General features: G+C 37.4%; 2 protein-coding genes across 3 annotated transcripts in view; one reads left to right on the top strand and one right to left on the bottom strand.

Annotated features, from left to right (window-relative positions):
* The first annotated feature begins 19 nt into the window (after positions 1–19).
* LOC138140389 (uncharacterized) lies at positions 20–23,976 on the top strand. Its single transcript, XM_069061398.1, has 5 exons — positions 20–242; positions 23,164–23,403; positions 23,450–23,583; positions 23,639–23,716; positions 23,767–23,976. The coding sequence occupies exons 2-5, from the start codon at positions 23,244–23,246 to the stop codon at positions 23,914–23,916; spliced, it is 522 nt and encodes a 173-aa protein (XP_068917499.1). The 5' UTR covers positions 20–242; positions 23,164–23,243; the 3' UTR covers positions 23,917–23,976.
* The window catches only part of exp (expansion), a 36,691-nt gene continuing 13,607 nt past the window's right edge, over positions 2,250–25,333 (bottom strand). For both annotated transcript variants that reach the window (XM_069061395.1, XM_069061396.1), the window contains exons 2-10: positions 21,037–21,196; positions 10,981–11,138; positions 5,092–5,164; positions 4,853–5,014; positions 4,602–4,800; positions 4,145–4,383; positions 3,311–3,404; positions 2,902–3,111; positions 2,250–2,852 (exon numbers count right to left, since the gene is read on the bottom strand). In XM_069061395.1, coding sequence (XP_068917496.1) covers positions 2,740–2,852; positions 2,902–3,111; positions 3,311–3,404; positions 4,145–4,383; positions 4,602–4,800; positions 4,853–5,014; positions 5,092–5,164; positions 10,981–11,138; positions 21,037–21,196 — 1,408 coding nt within the window. In that variant the 3' untranslated portion in view covers positions 2,250–2,739. The remainder of the gene's footprint in view (positions 2,853–2,901; positions 3,112–3,310; positions 3,405–4,144; positions 4,384–4,601; positions 4,801–4,852; positions 5,015–5,091; positions 5,165–10,980; positions 11,139–21,036; positions 21,197–25,333) is intronic.

The raw sequence follows: 25,333 nt of genomic DNA, 5'->3' as shown, positions 1-25,333 counted from the left end.
CTGTTTGGCAAGTTTCGCGAAGCGTTCGTTAGATGTCACGTGGACGATAAGAATGCCAAGTTAAATGAGTTTTTAGAAATTTAAGAAGTAGTAAAATATTAAAACTAAGTGCCCAAAGTGTTTATACAACTGCAAGTGTTATGTAACATTAGTATCCAGATATTTACGTTTTTTTTTAAATATTTGAGAACTATCAATGCCCAATTAGAAGATTAGTAGGCAACAGAAGTCTTAAGTGTAAAGTAAGTTGTCTATACTCAGCATCTTGATCAACCGAAATCTATAAATTATATTTTACCCATTAGGTTTTTTTTTTTTCAAATATCTGACACTTTATTATCGAGTATAGTATTCCTTCTTTGGATGTTCTTTTGGTCAATTCTCCCATTCTGTTATCTATTATTTTGGACGTTTGTTCCTTGTTCCTTTCAAAATGCTGTTCTTTTTTCCTTAAATAGGCATTTTTAAAAATAATTATCTCAATTTTCTGTCTTCAAATTTTTTCTCCAATTTAAATTTTGCTTTTTTATTATTTTTTAGTTGGTTCTATTCTTTTTTGTGCAGTAAAACTTTTTTTACTTCTTATTCTTTACTCTCTATAATTTAACATCAGTACTTTCACCATTTATTGTTCAATCGTGTAATGCATTTGTACTTTTTCATTACTTTTCTCTCTCTTTAACCTTAATTTATTACCACTTTTTAAATTTTACTCCTAAAGGCTGTTTGACACGATGCTAGATGTTGTAGAAAATTTGTTACAAAATGAGAGAGACCCTCGATCAGGACCAATGAACGATCAGGATCATAGTTTGTCTTTGTCATTTTTACAGAATTTTCTGTGAAATTTAGTATCGTGTCACACTAGTTTAACGCACTTTTTTTGAATAATTATGCGTTATCTGTACAAATGTAAATGTACTCATTTTCTTTTTTATCAACATTTTCCCGTAATATTATTTCTGTGTTCGAACTTTCTCCCTGCACATTTATTGTATGATAATTGATAACTTTGAAATTCTAAAATATAATATATGTACTACGTGACAAAGAAAGGTAAACACCCAGTATTTATAGTTTTATTTCAATAAGTTTTTGCGGGCAAATGTGTTTTGGGTCAGATAAGAAATGATTAAATTTGCAGCCCTATCTATGCAGTACCTATTCTGCCTTTTGTGCTGCTGGTTCGGTTATTGCAAGTGTACGGAAATTTTGTTTATATTGAAAATTTTGACCTTTGAATTTTATAAAACTTGTTGGAAAAGTGTTTTTGTAAGGCGAGCAATGCCGCGAGTGCGTACACTTGGTCAGATTCCTCAGCTTAGTGACTTTGAAAGAGGGCGGATTTTAGAAATTGCCAGAAGAATTTGCAGATCTGTAGGCACCATTTTAAGATGTTGTCAGGCTGTCAGGCATGGACTCCAGAAGGCCGTGAACACGGGACAACAAGAGAAACAAGATCAATAAAAGGGTGTTTACCTTTCTTTGTAACGTAGTACCTGTACACATTTTGAAACAAAACACAGCAATTTTTTTTGCATTAACATAGTCCATCCGTCTGTTAGACGCGACATTTCTTATCATTTAAAAAATACTATGCGCTGTCCCCGTAAACACAAAAACTGTTTTTCTTTTTTTTCAAAATAAATTCTTTTTCATTGCAGTGTCAGAAAACATTTCACCATTCTCCATCGGGTAAATTAAATTTTTTATTTTTTTTTTTAAATTTTCAATGGTACGGTACACTTGTTTCTTTGTTGCAAGTTTTCAAATTTACTTACGTCACGTTCGACGCAATATTGTTTGGAATCGAATCGTAACTAGTAAAAATCAACGCTAATGACGACTAATAATTGTCCAATTTATCGAATAACCATCCGAGGGTTGGGGTTAGTAATTGAATTTGTGGTTCTGTAATAAAGTTTTCAATTTCTCATCACTATTTCGTGTTTCATCACGTATGTTTTTTTAACAAAGGGTGTAGCCGCTGAATAAATGAGTTTCGGTTCGGCCGGTTCGTCCTTGTAAAGATCGCTGAATTGAATGCACATCCTCATCCTAACAACCACAACTATCAATATCTTACGATTCTGACGTATTTATTTTCTTCTGCTTTTTATTTTCTCCAACACAATAACCGACTCAAACTAGAGGCAATCTGATGAATTTGATAGGGCGCCAAGCGAAAATTCTTCGTTATTTGTGTCGTTGACCCTCCAGGAATAACTTGGAAGAATGAAAGACTCGACTATTCACATCCGTCACCATTTATTGCATAAATTACAAAAATATCATATACACTTGTAAAATTACTTTACAAAAATATGTAGTACTGCGTATAAACATGTATGACTGTAACGTAATGTAATCACATTTTCGTTCAAAAATCTGTTACTATAATACTATACACTTAACAGACTAACTATATATAGCTGAGTATTTTAAATAGATTACTAAGTTTACTTACTTAAATTAAGTATCTTGTAACTATTTACAAGGTGTAAGGTATAAAATATTACATAGTAGAATAATTCGTTATAAAAAGTCTATAAACAAAGTAGTGGCAGTATCAAAGTAGAATAAAGTGCCAGTAAATATAGAGATATACAAAGTCTTGGGACGGCATGTTGACCAATTTGCTCGTTATTGCGACCCCACACAAATTATGGCAAATCAGTCACATGCCAAGGACATCGAATCCAACAACAATTCGTCAATCAGTTCATCTATTTACACACTTTAGTCCCACTCTCCGATGTACATGGTGCGCGTCTGGTTGGGTATGTACGCCCTCGTCGGAATCGGTAGTCTTCCGTAGATTTGGTTGTAGGGCGACTCCACAGCGTCGGAATCTAAACGTCTCCGTTTGTTTACATGCGCCAAAAACCAAAATTCACTTACCGATCCCGCTCTCGAAGCTTCTGGTGTGCCACATCGGGTGTTGGTGCATGTGGTGCGGGTTCACGTGGTGTTGGTGCATCATGGGGAGGGGCGGCGGCGCTTGTTGCTGGCTGATGGAAAATCTCTTGGACGGTACCACCGGGTCTTTCGTTTTGGATTTGGCCACGAAATTCGGAACGCGAGCCCTCAATCCGCAGTAATAGGGGTCATCTGCAAGCAAACATCAAAACACCGACTCAAAGACCGTTCAGCACTGCTAATCCAGACTCTGAATGAAGAATGTTTACTTTTTTTGTTCGACTTGTCTCACCAGAAAGTGGCGTATAGACGTAACAAATTAAACGTAATGCATATTGTCGGCGAATCCTGCGAACTCTATTATGTAAATTCTGGGCAAAAAGTTACTCACCGTATTTTTTGCTGTCTTTTGATTTTTCTTTGCCTCGCGAAGACGGGAACGGTTTGAGTCTGCTGTTGTCGTGATCGTGGTCGTCGTAATCGGGCTGTAAAAAAAGTAAAAGGGAAAATTGTAACGAGGTGGTACTTTCTCCGGTAAAAATTTCGTTGCCGTTTAGTGCCTCAATGCGTTTCGATAAATAATAGAGCAATTAAACGGGTTACTAGAGTGTGCATAATTATACGGGAATTTGCAGTTCGATTTGTAGTCACGGTTCACCGTGCAAATATTCGAGGAACACATATTTTTGGAAGCGAGCCACGCTCCAAAATTTAGCGAATTACATAATTACAACGAGGAAGCAGAGCGCAATCAGAATCGGATCGACTAGAACACAAACCATTGTTACAGAGAACATCTTCATTTTAGTCAATGTTTTCGGTGATTGCCTCACATTTGCTTGCTTCTGAACAAAAAGACAATGTGGAAAGTCTTTGGATACAGTCGTCCACCAACTGTGACGTTCCTATCAATTCGAGTGAAGACTGAAACGAATTCCCTTGGTCTTATCTGGGATTGTGCTTTGGCTAATTAGATTCGTCCTGTCGTAAACGGCTAAATAATTAATCCCGGTTGATTTTTTTGGCGTTCTACGTCTCTCCAGATATGTTTATAGAATAGGAGTATGTGGTTGTACACAGTTAGCCGGCAATAATTAAAATTGATAGCATCTATTCAGTAACGGTCATGTAGATTCTATTACGGCTTAGAAATTTATGTGTTTATTATGATTGTAGGCGTACAAAGGCTGCTATGCTGGCAAGAAAATAAACAACAAAAACAAACCTTAGGTATGTCATGGGGATACATATTCTCGCGGGGTGGTAGTTTAGGTGGTTTCTCGCTGCGACGTTGTGCGTGTTGTTGGCTCTGCAAAAGGAGCTGTTCTCTAGTGGCGGCGACACTACCCGCCCCCGCGAAACCTGAACTGCCCGATGATCCGCTACCGTTGCCAGCGACGCTGTAGGGATCCTCATCTGGAATCGGGATGCGTGGTCTGTTCTTGATGTCCATCACGCGTTGCACTGGAACCAAAAGCACGTCAGCCCACTCCAAAATCTTCGCTCTCGTCGCGAACGAGCGAAAGTGTAAATTTTGAAAAAATGCTGTTTGCAAAATGACGGAATTCGAGAGAGCGCTAGATCGTTGGCCTTTTAATACGTTGGGATGAACGCACGAGATGGTGGTTTTTTTTGGCAATGACAACTAACCGAACGGATTATTTAGAGGGACGTGGGCGTACCTGGAGGAAGTTTCGATTTTAGCATGTCCATGGCGACGACGTTTATAATGAGGACCCAAATAGGGCATTCCAGCAGTTCTGGTTCGGATTTGACGAAAGCTATTGCACTCAAACATTGACATTCTAATCTTCGTCGGTCGGGATAAGCTCGGCGTAATTCACGATTCACATTTGATTGAAATTTCTTCATGTCAAAGAGCTGCAAATCAGATAAAATTAAGACCGCTCCACCAACTACCGTGAGCGTTTACCTTTACAGGTTTTTCTGGTTCTAACGCGCAATTTGCAAGTTTTAAAATTTCATTGCCTATCGCATTTTCGTCATCTTGACCCGTGTTTTTGATATAAACGTTGCATTTTGATACTCGTTTTATGAGAATGTTTCCAGCGTCGTCCATTTTTATTTTCACACCCTGCAAAACATCACAGTTAACGCCACTCCAACAACTGACAAACTCCCATCACAACTTCCAACAACCAATATACTTACATGTCCGATGTGCCTTTTGAATTCTTCAGTTTTTTGGTCTCGCATTGGATTGTCGAAGCCACACAAACCAATTCTAAAACAAAACATTATAATCATTAATCCGCATCTTCTGCTGCAGCAGGACATCGCATTGTTCTTGCTCTCGTCTTGTTTTTATGATATTTTGCGACTTACACAGATGTCGCTCTTGTTACACTTATTGTTGTAAAGTTGTATCATTGTTTTACGGTAATTGATAAATTTGTCTCATATTACGATGAGCCAGCATTATCAAACAATGCTTCGCTCTTATAAATTATTTTATATGAGCTACATATGGAGAAGATGACATGCACAACACTTTGAAAAAGAACTAAAAAGACAAGTACCTGACCGTAGATCGACAGTGAAGGTGTACAAGATAAATTACAATTGTTTCAAAAGTCATTCCAATATCGAGTAGCCTATAAATTATGTTGCTAGCACAAATCTGTGAACTTATTTTATCGTTCGCACATTTTTTTCGTCGCGTTAGAAAATAAATCAAAAAGCTGACTCAAATTCGTTTTCTAATGTAATTACCCCAAGATAAAAACTTTCTTTATTGTTCTAGGATTTCGCGTAAATTCTCACATATCATTATCTTGGTGTGTACACGCGGTGTCTTTCCATGTGTGTTTTATTGTCTCCTTCGGAGTCATTGGCGCCTGCAATGACGTTGCGTCTTCGCCAGCAAAAGAACCTTAGAACAGTAGAATTAAGTCTCGTGTTTGTTACATAATAGAACAACGAAACTATAAATGGATCACCGTTTTGGGTGTGCCCGTGCTGGTATCTGCCGCCGTCTGCCCACGTTGATAAATTATGTGGCAAAATCAGGAAAGGACGTTAAGTTTAATAGTGTTGATCTAGTCCACCAGACTGACGTAATGTAAGACCAGTTGAGCAATGGTGGTATCGTAAATTCGTTTTTTCAAGCGAGGTAGCTTGTTTCTCATATTAAGCGGCGCAGCTAAGCTATTCAAGTTTGGATCAAAGAGCCTTTTACAAATTGTGTCAACAGTACAGTTGCAGTTTTTCCTTTGTTGGCGTTCCCTACAGTTCATTGTGTTTCAATTACAGCATCAGAAAGTCAACGTGGTAGGCGTCAAAGTAAGAGACAACCTTGAGGTGATTAGAACGGATGCCGATCTACAGAGTTCGATTATATAAATTGCTTTACCTAGGTACCGAGTCTCACAGTGGTGAGTTTCTGGGCGAGCACCGTGACGGATTTCCCGGTGAAAATCTTTGCTTGGTGTCACATCAGCTTGCAAAAATATTCGCGATCCTCAGCAACAATCCAGTTTGCAGGTGTCACGATCCGAATGGTTGGCGAGATTGAAGAACACATCTGATGTGTGGCAAGATCATATCAATTTTTTGCGTGGCATATTCATGAACAGAATAAAAACCGAATGGATGATTTATGACGGTAGGAGATGATCCTGAGACGCCAGGATTGTTGTTTCAGTTGGGACAAAGTGAATTCAGCCGTTTAAACACTTTCTTAGCACGCATCTGTCCTTTTTTGCTGTTTTATATCGAGCAGGAATAAATTTGTCGGGCGAATCTAGGCGTCCTTGCCGAGTTGGCGACATCACCTAAGTAATGTCTCGCACGCACCCGATCACCGGGACACCGAAAAGGACTCTCCTCGCACGCTTTGATTGTCTCGTATTTGATGGGGAATTTCGGAAGTCTTCGCGTTATTGCCTGGCATGTGAATAGCGTGATGGATTAAGGCCGTTTAACACTTTCCTATTGGAACGGGATTTGGTAAAAATATCTGCCCAGACTAGACGACCTTGTGTAATTGCAAAGGCGTCTTTGGCCAGCGAACTCGGTATATATCCTAAATAACAAGCCCTGACATCTTACGATTTTTATTGGTCGTATTGTGGTCCTAAACTGTCACTATTGACATATTGTGAGAAAAACAATCACGACCTAATGGAGAACAAACTTATATTGAGTCTGGTGAGGCCATAAATAAAACTGAGCCAAAACAGCTTCTCAAAAAATCAAGCACGCCCCCCTCTCATTTTCATTAATAAATTCGCATAAGGCAGGTCTCGTATTTCACTTCTAACAAGTCTGCAGAACTGGCCTAGTTGGTGCGAGTCTAGAATTTTGAAAATCACATTTTGATTAATATTACGGTTGCGATGAAAAATGAGCGACTCGGTGCCGCAATTGGAAATTTTGATTTAGGTTCGGCCGTTAAGGCGATGCTGTAATATGAAAGCGGGGGTGGCGAAACGAGCTTGCCAACTACATTAATCACGAAAGAATTTTCCGCTATCAAGTCCCGTTATCCATTTAATATACATAAAGTACGAAGACAAACAATACTTTCAATATCTAATTATAACTGCATTAAATGAAGGTCACCCAGTTCGTAGTTAAGATAGCAAAATATCATTTACCTCAAATTCCAATCATTTCATCACGTTACACCTGAAATTTAAACGTTCATCGGAATGTCTGAATGTTATTAAACCGCTCCTTAACATTCATTTTAGATTTTGTTGATTGCGGGGAAATTTGATTGAATTCTTTCTCGCCACTTTCAAACCGACTGCCAAAAAATCGACCACTTGAAGGTTTCTACCATTGCAAATCTCGATAAAAAGAGTGACCAATCAAACGTAATTAAATTTTTGCGAGGAGTTTGTTTAACGAAGACAGTCGAGTGTCGGACCAAAGAGAAAAACAAAAAACTTGTTTGTCGATCCATCGGACCGATGGCAATTAGAAGTGCTGCCATAAATATCGGCAATCACTACCTGATATATTTTTTAGTGGATGGAAACTAACGAAGGTCGGAAGCGAGTCATTTATGGAGAAATTGAAATTAGACTGAGACGTTTTCGATCGGTTGAAATAATTTCGTTAGAAATGGAGCATGTTCGGTGAATCATCGTTGCCACATATTGCTGATCATCAATCTGTGAAACTGGCATTTGTCGGTAACGCTTGAGCAACGTCGGATTTTTTTCGAGACGTTCCGCCGAAAAATAAAAAAATCCACTTTGAATAAATTCAAAATTGTGGTGTGAAGTAGTCGAGTCGCTCATGTTTTCCGTAACTCGGTGGAAAAGTAATTTCCCAATTTTGCAAGGTGAACGCGAGGCAAGGTCGTAATTGGTGATTAAACGAAATCAGTCCCAATTTAAATTGATCGTGCAATTTGATTTGCATGCCGTGATAGAAAAATAATAACGTAATAACGCATGATCGGGAATCACTCGAATTTTTAGGAGACTGCTCTGAACCACAATTTGTTGCGAAGTATCACGGGAAAACTGATTTTGCCGACAAAAGTGTCAAGGCCGGATCAAATTCATTAGTTATTTGCGTTGACACAACATCGAAAACCTTTTATTTAAGATGGGGCATTCGTTTGATTGGTGAGGATAAAAAAGTAATAACGCATTTCTCGGAGCCGGTTTATTAAACTGATCTTGTGGGTGGGTGGTAATAAGTTAATGGCTGATCAAATATTACACGCCTGAATTAAGATAACTATCGCCGCATTAATTCTGCAAATTTAATTAGCGATCTTTACGCTGTTTTGCTTGCCTAATTGGGACACCACTCGAAAAACTTCACATCTTCGCCTTTTGTCACTCAAATTCTTCTCTCCGTGCTTGGTTTGATATGATTAATGAAAAGTTGAGCGAACATCTAAATGGTTACTGTTAATAATGAGCATGTCATTTTAACAGAACTTCTACATGAGGGGTCAGGCTAAAAATGTTTTATAAATCGCTGCACACATTCGTGCTGCATCAATAATCGAATAGCCACTGTCATTGTTAATGTTGGTCCACGAGCGTTTTCCTGCAATCGATTTGTTAACGCCGAAAAGTAGTTTTTTCCAAGAACGTGTGGTCTTTTTTAGGCGGTGTTTAAAAAGGGTATTAGCAGATGTTCTAAATTAGCATTGCGTGTTGCAAAATTCGCAGGAGGTGCATATTTATGTGAATTCTATATCTTCAGGCACCTAATGAGAGTTCATCATCTTCGGACAGTAGTACCACTTAATATCGTTGTCGTGTTCCCATTTAGCTTTCAACATCGCTGTATCCGTTTCATTCATCATTTTGTGGTAAAATTGGAGCGAGAATTATCTTCAGTTGTCAATAACCTGCAGACGAGATTTGAATCGAACGAGCTCCCAAATCAAGAACAAGACTCCTGGCTGTTGGCAACGCTGTTTTCGTCTAAAATATTATTTTTCTGTGTACGTTTGTGATCTTTGTAAATTGTCACGAGTTTGCAGCGATTAGAAAGGCTTATTTATATATCTGGTGGCAAGCGCTGGTGGAACGAGTGTTTTGCAATAGGTTCGCACCCACATTGCGCTCTCGTTTATTCAAGAGGTAATATCAAGCATACGTTATTGTCAACAGCCACAAAGGAATGGAAACTGACCTTACCATAATTCTTGATTTATTTTCCGATGTTTTAACACGGAGCTACCATCAATTTACGGCGTTAAAACCGGCGACAAGATCGGGGCAATAGAATGACTAAAAAGTGTTGACCAACATAAATAACAACGCAACTGTGCATTTTGTCACGACCAACAACACCTGGAATTTTAATACACCCTGACCGTATTTTCGAAGACATATTTTTGGCCTCCTAAACTCTAATTGACATATTTTGAACAGCTATCTTGATTTTTACACCATAACCATACTATCGGAGTGTGTACACTAATCCGAAAATTTTAAGCTTTTAGGGACCTTCAAAAAAACCTAGCTTATCATAAATGAAGTCCATTTATTCTAAGACAAGATATCGTTACTATTGATCCGTTCAGTTTCCAAAAATGGACATAATTTAATTGTCTTTATCCGAAGTTTGATAGCGCCATCTTGTGGTGTAAATCGTAAGTATGTCAGTCATCGGCGTCGCCTGCGTTGATTATAAAAGCCTGCCAAATAAGCAAGTTTTCAAAATATCGAGTAATTCCAATTTTTGTCGTGGCGCTAGTTATCACTTCACTGACAGCTAAATAGCGTGCAGTTTAAATTGAAGTGCGTTATTTATTCTTGTTTTTTGATAGCAATAGCGTAGCAATAATTTGAAAGATGTTTCGTTGTATCCCCTCTTGTTTAAATTCCAATCCAAAAGTCACATATCACGAATTTCCGGGCGACAAACATAAGCGTTTTTTTTGTGGATAAGTAGCATTACTACAGGCGAAAATTTGAAAGGTATTTATATTTATCTACTATAAATTGTGATTTAATTAATATAATATTGTATTAAATATATTTATACCCATTTTATGTACCTAACAAGATTTTACACCTGCATCGGAAAGGTCAAAAGTATGTATTTTGCATTTTGATCGAGAAGATTATTTTTTTGATTCAATGGGACGGTGCAGATTAAAAAAAACCGCAGTTCCCAAAATTAGGAAACATGTTACTTTGGGTTTTGATCAAATACTCCATCCAATAAATGATCAAATCCTTTCAAGTCCTATTAAGAAAAATTAATAAATAAAAATAATCAACACAGGTGACGGTCATCGGTATAGTAGAAAACTTTCTGCCATTTCATTTATCAAATATCAGTCTGTTGACACGTTTTGCAAAATTATTGGGGGTCGTCGGCCAAAAAAATTAATACAACCCGCTTCGCGTTCGTGTTTCAAACTAAAAACCTCGCGCTGTAAAATGTAACCTACTGCATACGTGATATAAATATAACTATTGTTATGGCTTTTCGAAGGCATTGTCGGACAGATAGTGGATTGCAGCAAAAGTTGCGTGAAATCTTCTCTTGTCCGACGTTTGATGTGATCCTTCGAAATCTAAGACCATTGTTTCTTATCTCTAGAAGACTTACCGGAAACCGTCGAATCCGTCGTCGGAACCGTTTACTGTCAAAACTGGAGCTCTCGCGTACGCTTTGGCAACCCTCCGATTTCGTTCTAAAACGATCACTTTTGCCCAGATTTCGTCGTCAATCTGCGTCCACTTGTCCAAAACCTCCTGGATGTGGTCCTGGAATAAAAATATTGTCACAGCTTTCAACGGAATTGACATTGAAAGGAACACCTGTTCCGCATCATTTCGTCCAAGTTGTCCACTCGACTAACACATTGGATCAAAAGTCAATTGTCGCTTGAATGAGTGGCAAAATCTTAATAGAATTCGCGGGGTCGGGGAATTACCAACGCCTTCGGGTGCGGTCCAAGACAAAATTTCACTCGGATCGGCAGAAATATCCGCGATAAGTGGTCGTGCAAAGCGTGTACGAGATGCAGAAGGAAAAAATAGAAACATCCTTAACACACTTCGTGTAGTAGTTTAATATGTGTAATGTTCTAACTCAGATTATTATGCCTAGTTTTCTTAGTCATTTTCCTATGTTCGATGCATTTTTTTTTCAACAAAAACCCGTATTTCTACCAAAACATCAAAAACAACGTTGAATTTGACTTTTTACCCTTATTTTTAACCCCTAACTTCTAACTCAGATTTTCCAAAGAACATCATTTTTTTAGGAAAATGAGTCTATTTTCAAGTTTTCATCGTTGAAGTTTGTTGAGTTTGAAAAACAGAAGTCTGTTCAAAAACACAAAAATTAAGAAAATTACCTGTTTTTAGACCCATTTTATCTATTGAAACATCAATTTTTTATACACACTACCATTTTTTATGGCCTTTTTTTAAAATGTGAGTCAGATTTTTTTGCCAAAACTAAGGAAAACTACCCAGTTTTTTTTATGATTTCTTAAAAATGTGAGCCAGACGTAACAACTGAATCTGTGGTTTTTGTTGAAAAAAAAAATGCATAAAACATAGGAAAATGACTTAGAAAACTAGGCGTAATAATCTGAGTTAAAAAGTTACACTATTAGACTACTAAAGTTGTTAAGAAAACCATCAATGTCAGAGGAAAAAGAAAGATACATAATTCAAAATGCTACTAATTTCTTTTGATTTGAAATAACTTAAATCAGTGTTGTTTTAAAAATTATCTGGAACATCTTGTTTTTGTGATATTGTTTGTTCTTCACGAGATAATTTTTTTAACAACTCAAATTCTTCTTTACCAAGAATAATTTAAAAGACTTGATTATTTATTTGAAATTGAATTATAGATATCATTCTCCTTTAAATTTAGGGTTATAAAGTTTTCCAAGTAAACAAAAAAAAACGCAAATATGTAGATAATACTTTAATCAAACCCAAATAAAAGTAAACAATTGCAAACATAACAAATATAGTTCAATTATTTCGTCAAACTACATATTTAAAGGTTTAGCCTTTGAAACCTTAGGCCCTTGGTGCAAAGAAACAATAGATTTCATTAATGTCATCGGAGACCGACTTATCGCGGAATCAGGGGATTCAAAATCTAAGAAAAGTCCTTTTTGAGAGGATTTCCCTTGCCATTCAACGTGGAAACGCTGCAAGCATTCGGGGCACTTTTCCAGATTCCGCATTATTATCGGAAATTTTCGCATTGTAAATTAAAAATGTTATTTAATAAATTTTTTTAATTTATTGCTTAAATAAAAAATAAATAAACAACTATAAATGAACAATTTATAATAAATCCTTTACATTCTCATTTGCAATAATGTGACTTGTACTTCCTGTATCTCCTCTGTAATATTCGGCCACTTACGAGGGGCCTCAGTGGCCATTTTAAAATCCTTTCTAGCACATTGACAACCTATCGAGGAATATTCCACAGCGGCAGTACATTCGTTTTTTCCTGTAAATTTTCGTACAACTTTCATTCCCAAAACACCAGCCATCATCGTAATATCCTCAAATATTTTTTTCAATGCTTTCTCATTGTTCGGAAGGGTAGGCGCCGGAATATCTTTCCTCTGCTGTAATTCGGTGTCATTGTGGTTTAATTCGTAGTATAGGCGCCAAATACACCCTGGAAGACCATTACTTCTCAAACCTTCCAGTTCAATGATTCGGACATACATACATACGCGTTGAAAACCTTGTTTGACTTCATTAAGGTCGTGCTCGTCCAAACAGCCAACACTAGTTTACTAATAATTATTTTTTTTATATACCTTTTATCAAAATCTTATTTTTATGTCTAGTTGCCTTCTATAAAACACAAATCTCTCCTTTATCTCTCCTTTAAGGAAGACGGAACTTATCCGCCCGTTGGTGTTGATTATGATTTCTTGTGTTCCAGGTTTAATTTTACCCCCCTCAAAGTTAGACGGGTACTTGATACGGTGACCTTCCTCTTTAAATTATTCCATAATAAAGTAGACTGCTCCACTCTTTTGAATGGTGTGTTCATCAGTGTCCCTCAGATTTCATCAAGATCACATAGATATTTCTATGTTCCTAGAGCTAATACAAATATTCTTAATAATTGTCCTTCGTTCAGGATGTGTTCCATCTTTAACTGTTTTAACGACATTTGTGATCTTCATACTATGCCACTTCCGAGTATATTGGTTGTTATAATGTGTAATTTAGATCGATTGCATCGGCTTGCTTGATGAACACTTCATTCAGTATTATCTCTAGACATGGGACAGTAGTAATAATTGTAGCTGACTGTTACTGAATTCTGTTCATGTTTTTCTTGTTTTAGTCAACTTTTATTTGGACAGTAGTCTGTTAGTTGACTTATTCAATAATAATAATAATAATAACAATAATAATTATGTTGATAAGCACTGCACTATTACTTGATAGTAATATCCGTAATAGTGTATGTACTCCGGCAAAATTGCCGTGCCGCCGGGTGGAGGTGGGATACGAAAAACAATTAGATGTTGAAGCTTAATTATACCTGATTCATCTTTTCCAATTTTTTTTGGTAACATGTTAATTGCAAAAACACCTCGAAAATTCTTCTCATTTTTCATAATATCAGATATTTCTATATTACTTAAGCCTGACTTCGGCTTTGCCTCTACGCTGGCGTTGCCAGACTTTTTCCTATCAATTTTATTCCTTGTCCATATGTCTTTGGCTTCTTTGTCTTTTTTTTATTCTTTTTTATACCATCTCCAAAGGCTTTTTGAGCTAATTTAGTACCTGAATAACCAGCTGCACGTAATCCCAATGCTTTGGTTACAGCTAATGCTGCAGGAATTAAAGCAGATAAAAATCCACTTATCTGTGTTGGAGAAAATTTGATATCACAATATTTTTTCTTCTCTTTTTTATATTTTTTAATTTCATCAATCTGTTTTTCTCTTAATTTAATAGTTTTATTAGGTCTTTCTGTTAAATCGAATCTTATATTACAATCTATTCTTTTTGATGTTTCAATAGATAAAATGGGTCTAAAAACAGGTAATTTTTTTAATTTTTGTGTTTTTGAGCAGACTTCAATGAGCTGTTTTTCAAACTCAACAAACTTCAACGATTAACACTTGAAAATAGATTCATTTTCCTAAAAAAATGATGTTCTTTGGAAAATCTGAGTTAGAAGTTAGGGGTTAAAAATAAGGGTAAAAAGTCAAATTCAACGTTGTTTTTGATGTTTTGGTAGAAATACGGGTTTTTGTTGAAAAAAAATGCATAGAACATATGAAAATGACTAAGAAAACTAGGCATAATAATCTGAGTTAGAACATCACACATATTAGACTACTTCGTGTTAACAGTTAACCATCATTACCTACTAATACCATTACCAAACCGGCTTGCAGTTGCAAGTCTGTCATAGACGAGTGTATAATGCATGTGAGGTCAAGCAAAACACCTCGTTTTTGCGTTTGCTCTCGAGTAACGCATGTTCCGAATTGAACTAGATGTAGAGTGATAGGTGTTGACCAGGGGCGATATAGAAAGGGATACAGTTCAATAAATCGTTGCACAATTTAAATGGCATTATACAACACTTGTTCCAGTTTGAGGTTGTGAGCGATAAATTATTATTTACAAAATTTTATGGACGCATTGTTCCAAAATAAAATAAAATACCACCCATAACATAACCGAGTGCAGCAACACTTTTCTTTAGATGCTATGTCGAAAGGTGTTACGAAATAGTTTTGTTACGGCGACGAAAAATTTTTATTATATGCTAAACGCTGGTGATAACTCAAAACCGTCAACTTTCTTTCAAATCTACAATTTGCTCTGTTAAGCGTGCCATTTTTTCCCAATTTCTTAATTGGTCGAAGTAATTTAATAACCGAGGTGGTTTGCGGTTGTCTCGTCGACTCTCGGTTCTTGAATCGCCTACGAAGAATACTTTGAATTGGTTCAATCTCACGTCAAATTCTGTTAACTTGGGCAACTTTCACGACAAGAGTGTGTCTACGTCTTAATGATTATTGCACAATTCCCGAACAATGTAAAATCTTACGTAGAAAACTCCCATGCTCGTAATAGGGACTCGCTTCTTATTATATTTTTTCATGAAAGATTTTAGTCGTCTATTGATGAGTAACGTGGTCACGAGAAACTTTCACGACATCCTTCGACATATCTCGCGGGATTTGATATTTAGCGATTTGCAACCTGTCGGACAGTTGCAGTAACAGTGCTGCTAACGCAGGAATGCAGCAAAACAATAAGGTTAGCGAAAGTAGAGAAACTAAATATATCCAAACCATAAAACGAAAAAAACGACACAAAACAGATTGAAACGCCTTTTTAATAAGAGAAACTAAAAACATTACGTTCATTTGAAATTTTGATTAGACTTGGGAGCTTGGTGAAAGGAGTAATTAAATTAATGTTGACGAAATACACTTGATTTTCATGTGAAACAGGTGACATTTCCTTTGTGTTGCGCAATTGTAGAAAAACAAATTTTCAAAAGTTGCGATATTGACACCAGACTGACTAGTACGACGTACTAGTCGAGATGAATGGAAAGTGATTAGTACGCAGCGTGGACTAGTCAGTGTGGTTTGATGATCCGATTGTGTTCCACTATAAATTGAAAGTAAATATTTGACGCACACGTTAAAAGGACAAGCGGCCTTCGTAGACATGGGAACAGTTCTTGTGAAACAACTGTGATACATTTTATATTTCCAGTTTCCAATTTAGCGACTAGTACTAGATCGAGTGTACTGAGAGAGTCGGTGTGCAACAGTTTTGGTCCGGTACTCTTGGTACTCTTTGTACTTTTGAAGCGGTCCGAACAAGAGCAACCAGTCAGCCTCTCGGCAAGAATTAACTCTTATAGACTCTGCGTGTATAAATAAATCAAATTTACATTTTCATGACAAAGTACACGAGATCATACGAAATACTTTCGAGCCGGTGTTCTTTATATGGTCTCGCATCTTACAAAAATTATGATCGTTAAGTATAATAAAAACCTGTGTCAAAATGCGACATGCAAGGAGATCAAGAACGACCTCTTTAAAATAACTTTTTGTCATGTCGAAAATTAGTAGTGCGTTTCGCATGTTAAAATGAGTTTCGATTCTGTTCCCACCACCGATCAGACAACCGTAAACTTCATCGGCGTACAAATTACTCGTTAGAGAACCATACACTCAATTTTACTTTCACGGCATTGAATCGACTTTTTGCTTGGAAGTGGAGCGCTTGAGCCGAATTATTCAAATTCAATCGTCAATAAAAAGCGTCATCAGCAAAGAAAATTTCTCCGGATACACGAAGAGCACCCAAACGTACTACATAGTTCTTTCGAGCACCTGTCGATTTTTTGCCTCATCAAGAGGAAGACAATTCGGTGACTACGGCGAACATGTTCTAGTCGTTACCTCGACCTTGTAACAGTATCAGAGATGCAAACAGCTTAACTCCTGCTGCGTTAAAAAATGTACAGTGGGTGGTGGTCAAAAATTTAGACATCGACTCATCGAAACACGTCTGGGAGTTGCAGAAACTTGCATCACTGCAAGGTGTATTCACAGATCGTTACGAAACTTAGGAAAATTGGGTAAATTCACGTGGGACAGTCAATTTGTGCACTACTCATGCTCAGGAGAATATTTAGTAATTTGAAATCGTCAAGCGGATTTGCCCTAGTAAGAAAGGTATGTTGGAAAATATTCGAACGTGAATGCATAGCGCTTGTTACAAGGACGTTACTGTAACGGCTAAAATGCCGTAAGGCGTAATCGTGTTGCTTACGTAGCATAGCAACACTAAGTGATCTGTGCACATTAAGGACCTTCTGCAATTACCTTAACTGTATCTGGCGTAAAAACTATTAGCGAAGATGATTCAATTTGGAACGCTTAATAATCTTAGTTAAATCTACACTATGGCATTATACCAACCTTGACATTCTTATTACGGATATTGGCTCCCACTCTACTTCTTTATCTATAGCTGCACACCGATACTTAATTACATCATAACCCTCACATTTTGAAAAGAAAGTTGTGCCATCTTCACTGTTTGCCTTCGATGACAAAACAGAAGTCTATTATGCAATTCTAATTAACATCAAATTTATAGTCTACCTACACCAGATAGGACTTCACGTCTTTCAGGTCCATTGTCAGTTTTTCGGTAATAAAATGTACAGAGTGGTTCTGATGTGGGTCACGCCAATTGCAGAGTAAACAGAAAGTCGACTAGAATTATATAAATCCGTTCGGACTGATCGATCTTTGGTAGGTAGAGCATGAACACAATTAACTCAAACTTAATAAATGATATTTACCGTAATTTGTACAGACGATGAACAGATAGATAAACCTTTGCAACATTTAAAATGTCAAAAGCTCAAGACTTGTCTTTGACATTTGCAAATTTTCCCTTGCTTAATTAAGAAACCGATCACAGTTCGCCCGATGGAGATTTGCAGATTCGCTTTTGGTGTAGATTCAAATTTATGTTAATTTTGATCGGTCGTCTTGGGACGCTACATTTAAGCACCACTCGCAGAGAAATTAAGCGGGACGTCTCAAACAATAGCGGTGAATATCTTATTGGGAATCAAAATATTTGTTTTAAATTATACGACGTCTTGTGAAAGTTGTTTGGCCGGTCGTCAGGGTCTCCGCAAATGTCAAGACCGCTGTCCGGCCACTCAATAATGGACATACTAAATTCGTAACGAGAGCGAGTACAAGAGGGCTCACCTGGTGCAACCAAAACGTGACTTTCTCTGGACGATTTCATTGATGCCACTTTTGGCTTTGTTGGATGAATTTCTTTGCCCATGACGTTCCCAAAATTTCACAATTAGCATCATTTGCCAGTTCGCGTGCAAATAAAAATTACCTTAACAGATCTGTTAAATTGCGGGAACGCGGGAAAAGAAAGGAGTACCATTCGGTGCAGCAAAACAATTAACAGATGGAGTAGCAGGTACAAGAACTGACTCTTCCACTAGTAATTGTTTAGCCTAGATTTGAACTCAAGTGAAGATTTTCCAAATTGAATTTGATTTTTCGTGGTCTCGGTGGAACACGTGTCCATAAAAAGTGAAATACTTGTGCAATAAATGAGCACGTGTGAGGCGATTTCACGCAATTGTTATAATATGTCAGAGAGTGTAGTGTTAAGACCGGAGTACATTCCGGTTTATCGGTGCCATCGGTAGTCTTAGGCGGTAAAACAGAAGAAGAGGTTAAAGGTCAGGTTAGTCTTTACATTCAACTCGTGGATCATCCTCGTGATAAGAAATCGCACGGAAAAATGCATGTTTAATGCACTACTCTCGCAATCTGATGCACCGCATTTTTGTCACATAATTAAATGCTTTAAGTTCAAGATGACGACAAGACTAGACAATGGACCTGACGAGTCGATATCTAAAATGAAACTGGTACATGACACGCGATAGATTAAGCAATTTGGTAGTTAATTATTCCTTTTAATCGTGTTCCTTTTTATGGTCTATTATTGTAAAAGTCGATAAAAATAGATACGAACAAAAAGTGGATGAATTAATTTTGCGTTTTTGTACTGCACGTCGAAGTAAGATTTGATCGGGTGCATTGATTTCATCGGGGCACCAAAAGGAATTTCCACTTTTAGCACAACCTTGTACGCCCAAAGAATAATAATTGTTTCTCATAAATAAGTGTGGAATACCTGGAATTTATATAATAATGTAATATGTGAAATTCTGATTGAGAGAAAATATTCTGAATTGTTACAATAGGTACGTCTGGATAATTAGCGGACAATTAGCATCCAGGTTCTCGTCTTGTTAATTTTTAATTATCGCAGAGAGAAAGCAGTCCACCAGGTGGGCCAAATAAAATATCCACCGATGGAACCTGCAGAATAATATTCAAATCATAATCGATTGTCTTCGATTCGTCACCGTTTGACAAAACATTCGTCTCTTCTCTCGTAAAACGGTTTCTTCTTACATCACCCTCGAGTTTACACTCACGACTCGAGGTAAAGTCATTAAGACATCCTCCGTAAGTTCTCAATTTGGTAGCTTGTAGAACTCCACATAAGTAAACTGAGATGGCTAAAAAATTAACTGTAGGCCTGCAATCTCGGTTCGTTACACTGTGAGCTATTAACGTCGACCATTTTTTCCCCAACGAGGAATTAAACTAGATAATTTGTTGCGAGAGAAATTTGTTACACAGACCCGCATGTAAATGGGACGAGCGATCGTGAAAAAAATTTTCAAATTTTGCCTCATAACGAGATTTCATGAGCGTTTATAATTGCACTAAGTGGTTTCGAATAATAATATTCGCCAAAAAAAGAGCGGGCCGCTTCGAAAAAATTCGATTAATTTCGTCGACATTATAGCAAGTAATTTTATTAATTTGTCTGATAAAAAATCGCCTTTATTGTGTGTAATAGTTCAATAAACTCCGAGGGTCTGTTCGAAATGAAAATTTAATTGCGGCCGTATTAGAAGCGATTTAACGCATTTTCTGCTGGTTTGCCACAAAACCAGTGACAATCAAAATTCGTATTTGTTTATATTGTAATTATTTTAAAATTATACACCCAGCCAATTAAAATACGTTTAGGAGTGGAATAAATAAAGGTCAAAGCATTAACGACTCGTACTTTGGCAACGTTTTCTTCCAACAATTAATTATTATTTTATTCACACCGGGTCACCGGAACTGTACACTATGTGACGGAAGCATTACTTACGGCGGTTCTCTTTCGGACATTTTGCCGACCAGACTGGTGCGAAACGTCACAATAGTCGCGTCGTACCACCCACAAATAAACAAACTCCCTGAAATCTGCAATAATTCACGTGATGACTTGACACATCGAGACCCGTTAACAGCCCGACGATAGGATCAAATTTGGACAGACAAGTTTCAAATAATTATCGCCTACTTGCTCAATTTTACAGTTAACTTATGGACGCTTTGTTGTTGTTATTCAAATTTGTAGCAACAACAACTTCGATTTTGCATTACAAACCTGCGATGATAATAAAATTTTAACAAGTCGGGACATCAGAATTGATAAGTTGGCAATATTTCACTCCGCCGAAACATAAAAATCTTCACTTTTTTAGATTCCAGTCTTTATTTGTTTGTCTAATGTGCAGCACAATCGCAAAAATATTTTATTTGACATTTATGAAAGACAATTGAAAGACAATCGCGTTTTGAACACTTTCTACGCTGGCCTTTGACTCGACGACTCGCAGCGCGGTGAAAATCGACCTTTAAAGCTACCAACTTGCGCGTGATAATTAGTGCCCATTCAGAGACAAACTGGACCAAAGCTTTGTGAGCTTTGAAGCTTTCCAGAACGAGGAATCATGATTTTCATCGAGTCGCCGTGGCGCAATTTGACTTTTAAATGTCATTCACACCATCAGTACCTCCTAGCGCACTCAGTTCCTAATGCTCACAGTACATAACCGTTGCGTAATTGGGGACCGCTGGAAATTATGCAATCGAGTGCCCACAGATTTATTAGCATTCGGAGGAGAGCCTTAACGGTGGCACCTACTTTTTTGGAATTTTTCTCACAATTTGGCGCGACGTGACGCACGTCAATTGCTCACCTTGTACAGTTTGTCTTTTTGGTACCAAACGTCTTCTTCGTCTTCCGGTGGTTGAAACGTGGAGTCCATGTGGAGGTCGTCACGTGATCTTGACAGAATTCTGCGACGAGAAACCATTTCTGACGGTGTATCTGGCAACGGCAAAGCTAGAGGAGCTATTCTGCAAAAAGAAAAATATTAAATAATAACGCGCCGATGATGTAAGTACAATTATTTTTAGCTACTGATCGCTTATTTAAAAACATCCATTTAATTATTATTAGAAAAACGTAATTTTGCACGCCGCAATGTTCCCAACATGAACCGAATAAAAACACTGGAGCGGAGTATTGTATGAAAATAATGAAGTAATCCACCATAAAAATCGTGAATCTTTTTTAAAACGCGTTGACATTTTTTCGATAGTGACGCGTCGAAAAATATTATTAACGGATTGTTCTCCGAGAATCGCGTTAAAAAATATCGTTTTTATCAGTTCGATTAGCCTCATCCCGTGTTCGGAGTATGGAAAAGAGAAAGCGGTTTACGTAATAATATACTTTGTCTAAAATCGTCCAGATGACTTCCTCGATCGATCGGGAGATGTAAAGCATCGGCGAGTGTGTTGTGTCATGACTTGAAGCTTCAATTCTCGTTATATTTAATCGTTACACTGATAACCGTACATAAATTCTTCATTCCGCTTCCATCAAGTACAAACATGCCTTAATTCCTTGGCTGTCAAGAGAACGGGTGTGACCACGGAATAATAACAACCTACCAGAAGGACGAAATAATTTTATACAATTTTACGCCAGCAGCACATTTCGGTATTAACAACAAAAAGATTGGTTTGGCATATGACGTTTATTCACTTGTTCGCACAATGCAATCGGGTTATTGAATGTCGATAACTGTTAATTGACGTGACTTTTCAAATTTCCCACTTTCCTGACTCATCACGGTCTACACATGGGATTTTTACCGTATACACAAAAATGTGGGTGGCTTAATTTTATTCAACCGAAGGTCGCGATACACGCAGGGATCAGATAATTATATTGTGCAACTCTTAAAGATGTTCTGCATGAAAACAGCTAATTATAACCTACTCCCAACGTTTATTGCAAACATTTTCTAGCTCTGTTCAAAAGTTCTTCTCATTACAATACAATTGGGCTGCACCGCAGCGTTGACAAATCTAAGAAGCTTAAAGAATTTATTGTGATCATCGAATATCATCAGCGTCGCATTAACAGAGCCGAGTGTACAAGTCTCTTGCCTTAAAAATAATAAAAGTGCATGAGACGCTATTGTTTGCTTAATCTGAATTTATTCGACTGTTGTAAATATGTATTAATTTTTTAAGACCTGTAGGTCTTTTTTGCAGTGAGAAATGTCGACTGGGTTCAAATCGGGCGAGTTCGGAAGACACAATGCATAAACACGTGGTTTTAGTTACATTTGATTTGTTGCCCGATTAAAGAAAATAATAGGGAATATTTGTATGGCTTTCAATTGTGCAAAAGTATTTGATGCTTATAATATTTTATTACCTTCGGTATAAACTTGATCGCTGTAACTTTTTGTTTCCTCTGTAGATAGATACAAATGTGTGGGTATAAGTTTATTTTACACGTGACAAAATAAAGCGCACACATATTTTATGTAATATGATAGCGTACTTGTAAAACTATTTAATTGTGTGTTATATAACAATAAAACTGTACTATAATTCTGTAACTGTAAATAATTTTATTATATCATTTTTTTTTCTTTTTTTGTCTTTTTTGGAATCAGGGTGTATTTACTGGTAGGGAAAAATTGCACTCCATTATGATAAATAATGAGTCTATTGTTGTCCTTTGTGGTACCCTTTACTCGTGACTAATAACAGACCCTTTATGGTATAAAAATCTTTTATGATTGTGCTTCTCCAAACACTATTGCGATTTTATGGTCATTAGGCGTTCATTCTGTTTTTATTTGTGACAACGATGCTTCGTAAATCAATATTTCCACAATTTTATTGATCGACCCTTTCAAACGTCCAGTCATTGTCTGCATTACCCAACTCCATTGTAATTTCGTGATAGCAGATGGCGCAGGTTTGATAATTTCTCTGATACGTATAACCTCTAATCGCAGTTGGAAACTGGCTCACAAGGTAGCAGGATATCAGGAGAGAAAACAGATGACACCTCTTCCTAATTGGTCGAAACGTTGTTATGGCAAGTATAAAATCGTTTTTGATTAAAGATTTGCTAAAATCTGAAAAAGTCGACAACAAGTTCGTCGTCAAAGACGTTAACTTCTCTAGTTTGTATTTGTGCGGGACCATTTCGCATATCTCACAATCGAGCCACCGAAAAAGAGTCACTTATACAGGTGAGTTGACCGGTAGGAGTTGACCGCGTTAAAAATGAATTTGCAGTGGATGACGGCACGGGGTGTATAAATTGCATCCTAGAAATAGACGAACCGGGTGATGACCAGCGGCAAATAGACGACGACTTGAAGATGATGCGAGCAGAAGCCGCGGCTGCTCCTGAAGACATGTTAGTTCAGGTTGGCAGCGTAATTTTCAGTCTACTGGAATTATTTGAATTGTGAGTATTTGCAGATGGCGCTGATAACAGTCCAGAGTAGCAAACGACTGGTTCAGGAAACGTGTCCCGATGGTCTGAAACCTGGTGACAATGTACAAAGTGAACTGGAAAAATCGAACCAGATTAATTGGCGAGGTTTTAGGTCGCGATTGTTGGAAACCTGAGACAGTTCAAAAACGAACATTATATTTTCGTCGACAGCATCCGCAAATTGTCAGATTTGAAAAAACGAATTGACTACCTCAAACAGATATTTTTCCTCTACGAACATGTCTACTGCATCGAAAAATGACGCAACCTGCCAACAAAGATGTTAATTGTGTTGGATTTGAATAAACTGAATTTGTCGGTACTGTTTGTGTTATTTCCTGATCGAAATCAATGTCGACCGTTTCGATCGGTTTCTATGACCTTGCTTGAACAGTTCACAAAAAACCTTTGTTTCAATATTTTAATCGAGTGGAAAGCATTACATTTTTTCCGCGATTAGAAATTAACACTTTGGGTCAAATTTTTAATTGACCGGCTCTATATTTCAGTGAAAGTGGTGGAGCATTAACACTTTACGTCGAAGTCCATCTGCGGAGAGCATTTGAGATCGATGCCGAAATAGTTATATGTAGTTCACCGACACCGATATAATTGGTGCTAAGTAAAATTTGTTTTATCGATTGAACTGCCACATGTTCGAACACATTGGAAGTATTTAAGTTTGAAAGTGCGATAGACATCATATATTGTATATTTCTAGACGAGAGAGTTGGTGAAACGAGTGAAACCTAAGCTAGCCTTGTTAGATACACAGTGGCACAGACAAGTCGCGCTCGAGACAAACACATTTCTGGGACAGACACAGATTCACGATTCTAATTTTCATTCAGACTCCAATTCTGATCGACCACAACACCCCCTTAATGAAATTATTTTTAAACACCCTGTATACAAAAATAGTGCGTGGTCGCACAACTGTACGTAAAAATTTGGTGGCTCAAGAGTTGCTAGAGGCGCATCCGCCATTTACCCTCGAGTCAAAATTGTTCTCAAAAATTGACCGACGAAAGGTGGGCGGTCAACACTGCAGTTGTCCCAAGAAGAGCTTCGTACAACTTCTTTCGTCATGTTAATTTAACGGCGAATTGCAGTTCTTATTTGGTAACAGCATGGGTACCAAATGATTCTCACATCGATTGTGTGAGATGCTCCGTAACATGACGCAGACTTGACGAAATGCTGTATACATTTTGACACTTTTGCATTGCTAGGATATTACACAGCATTAAGGATGCCGCTACGTCCCTGATTCACACAAAACATCATTTTGAAACATCCGTCAGATAAATACACCACCATCTCCGTACAATACGTTTGCAGGATTATCTAGATTTCTTTTTCGTTTTTATTACCAGCTGTGACACCCAGAAGTACCAGACTGGAAGTTATGCAGTACCGGACCTTGGACAGCCTTTCAAGCACAACGAGAAGTTTTGTTTGACATTTCGCCGATCGAGAGTGAACAAGATTTGATAAAAAATTTGGTGTAGCACATGTCGCACGGCCAGGAAAGGCGAGTTCGTCGGAGACTTCAACGAGCGGTGAGGCGAGCAAACATGCGAAAAATAATTTTGATTTGTGCCTAATTTGGGTTCGATCGGGTGACAGGTTGGAACTTTCGAAAGTCGTCGTGCACGGGTATAATTAAAATTCAACGG

The sequence above is a fragment of the Tenebrio molitor genome, chromosome X (genome assembly GCF_963966145.1).
Source record: "Tenebrio molitor chromosome X, icTenMoli1.1, whole genome shotgun sequence".
Lineage (NCBI taxonomy): Eukaryota > Metazoa > Arthropoda > Insecta > Coleoptera > Tenebrionidae > Tenebrio > Tenebrio molitor.
The sequence above is the reverse complement of the archived record's forward strand: the minus strand, read 5'-3'. Positions and strand labels throughout refer to the sequence as shown.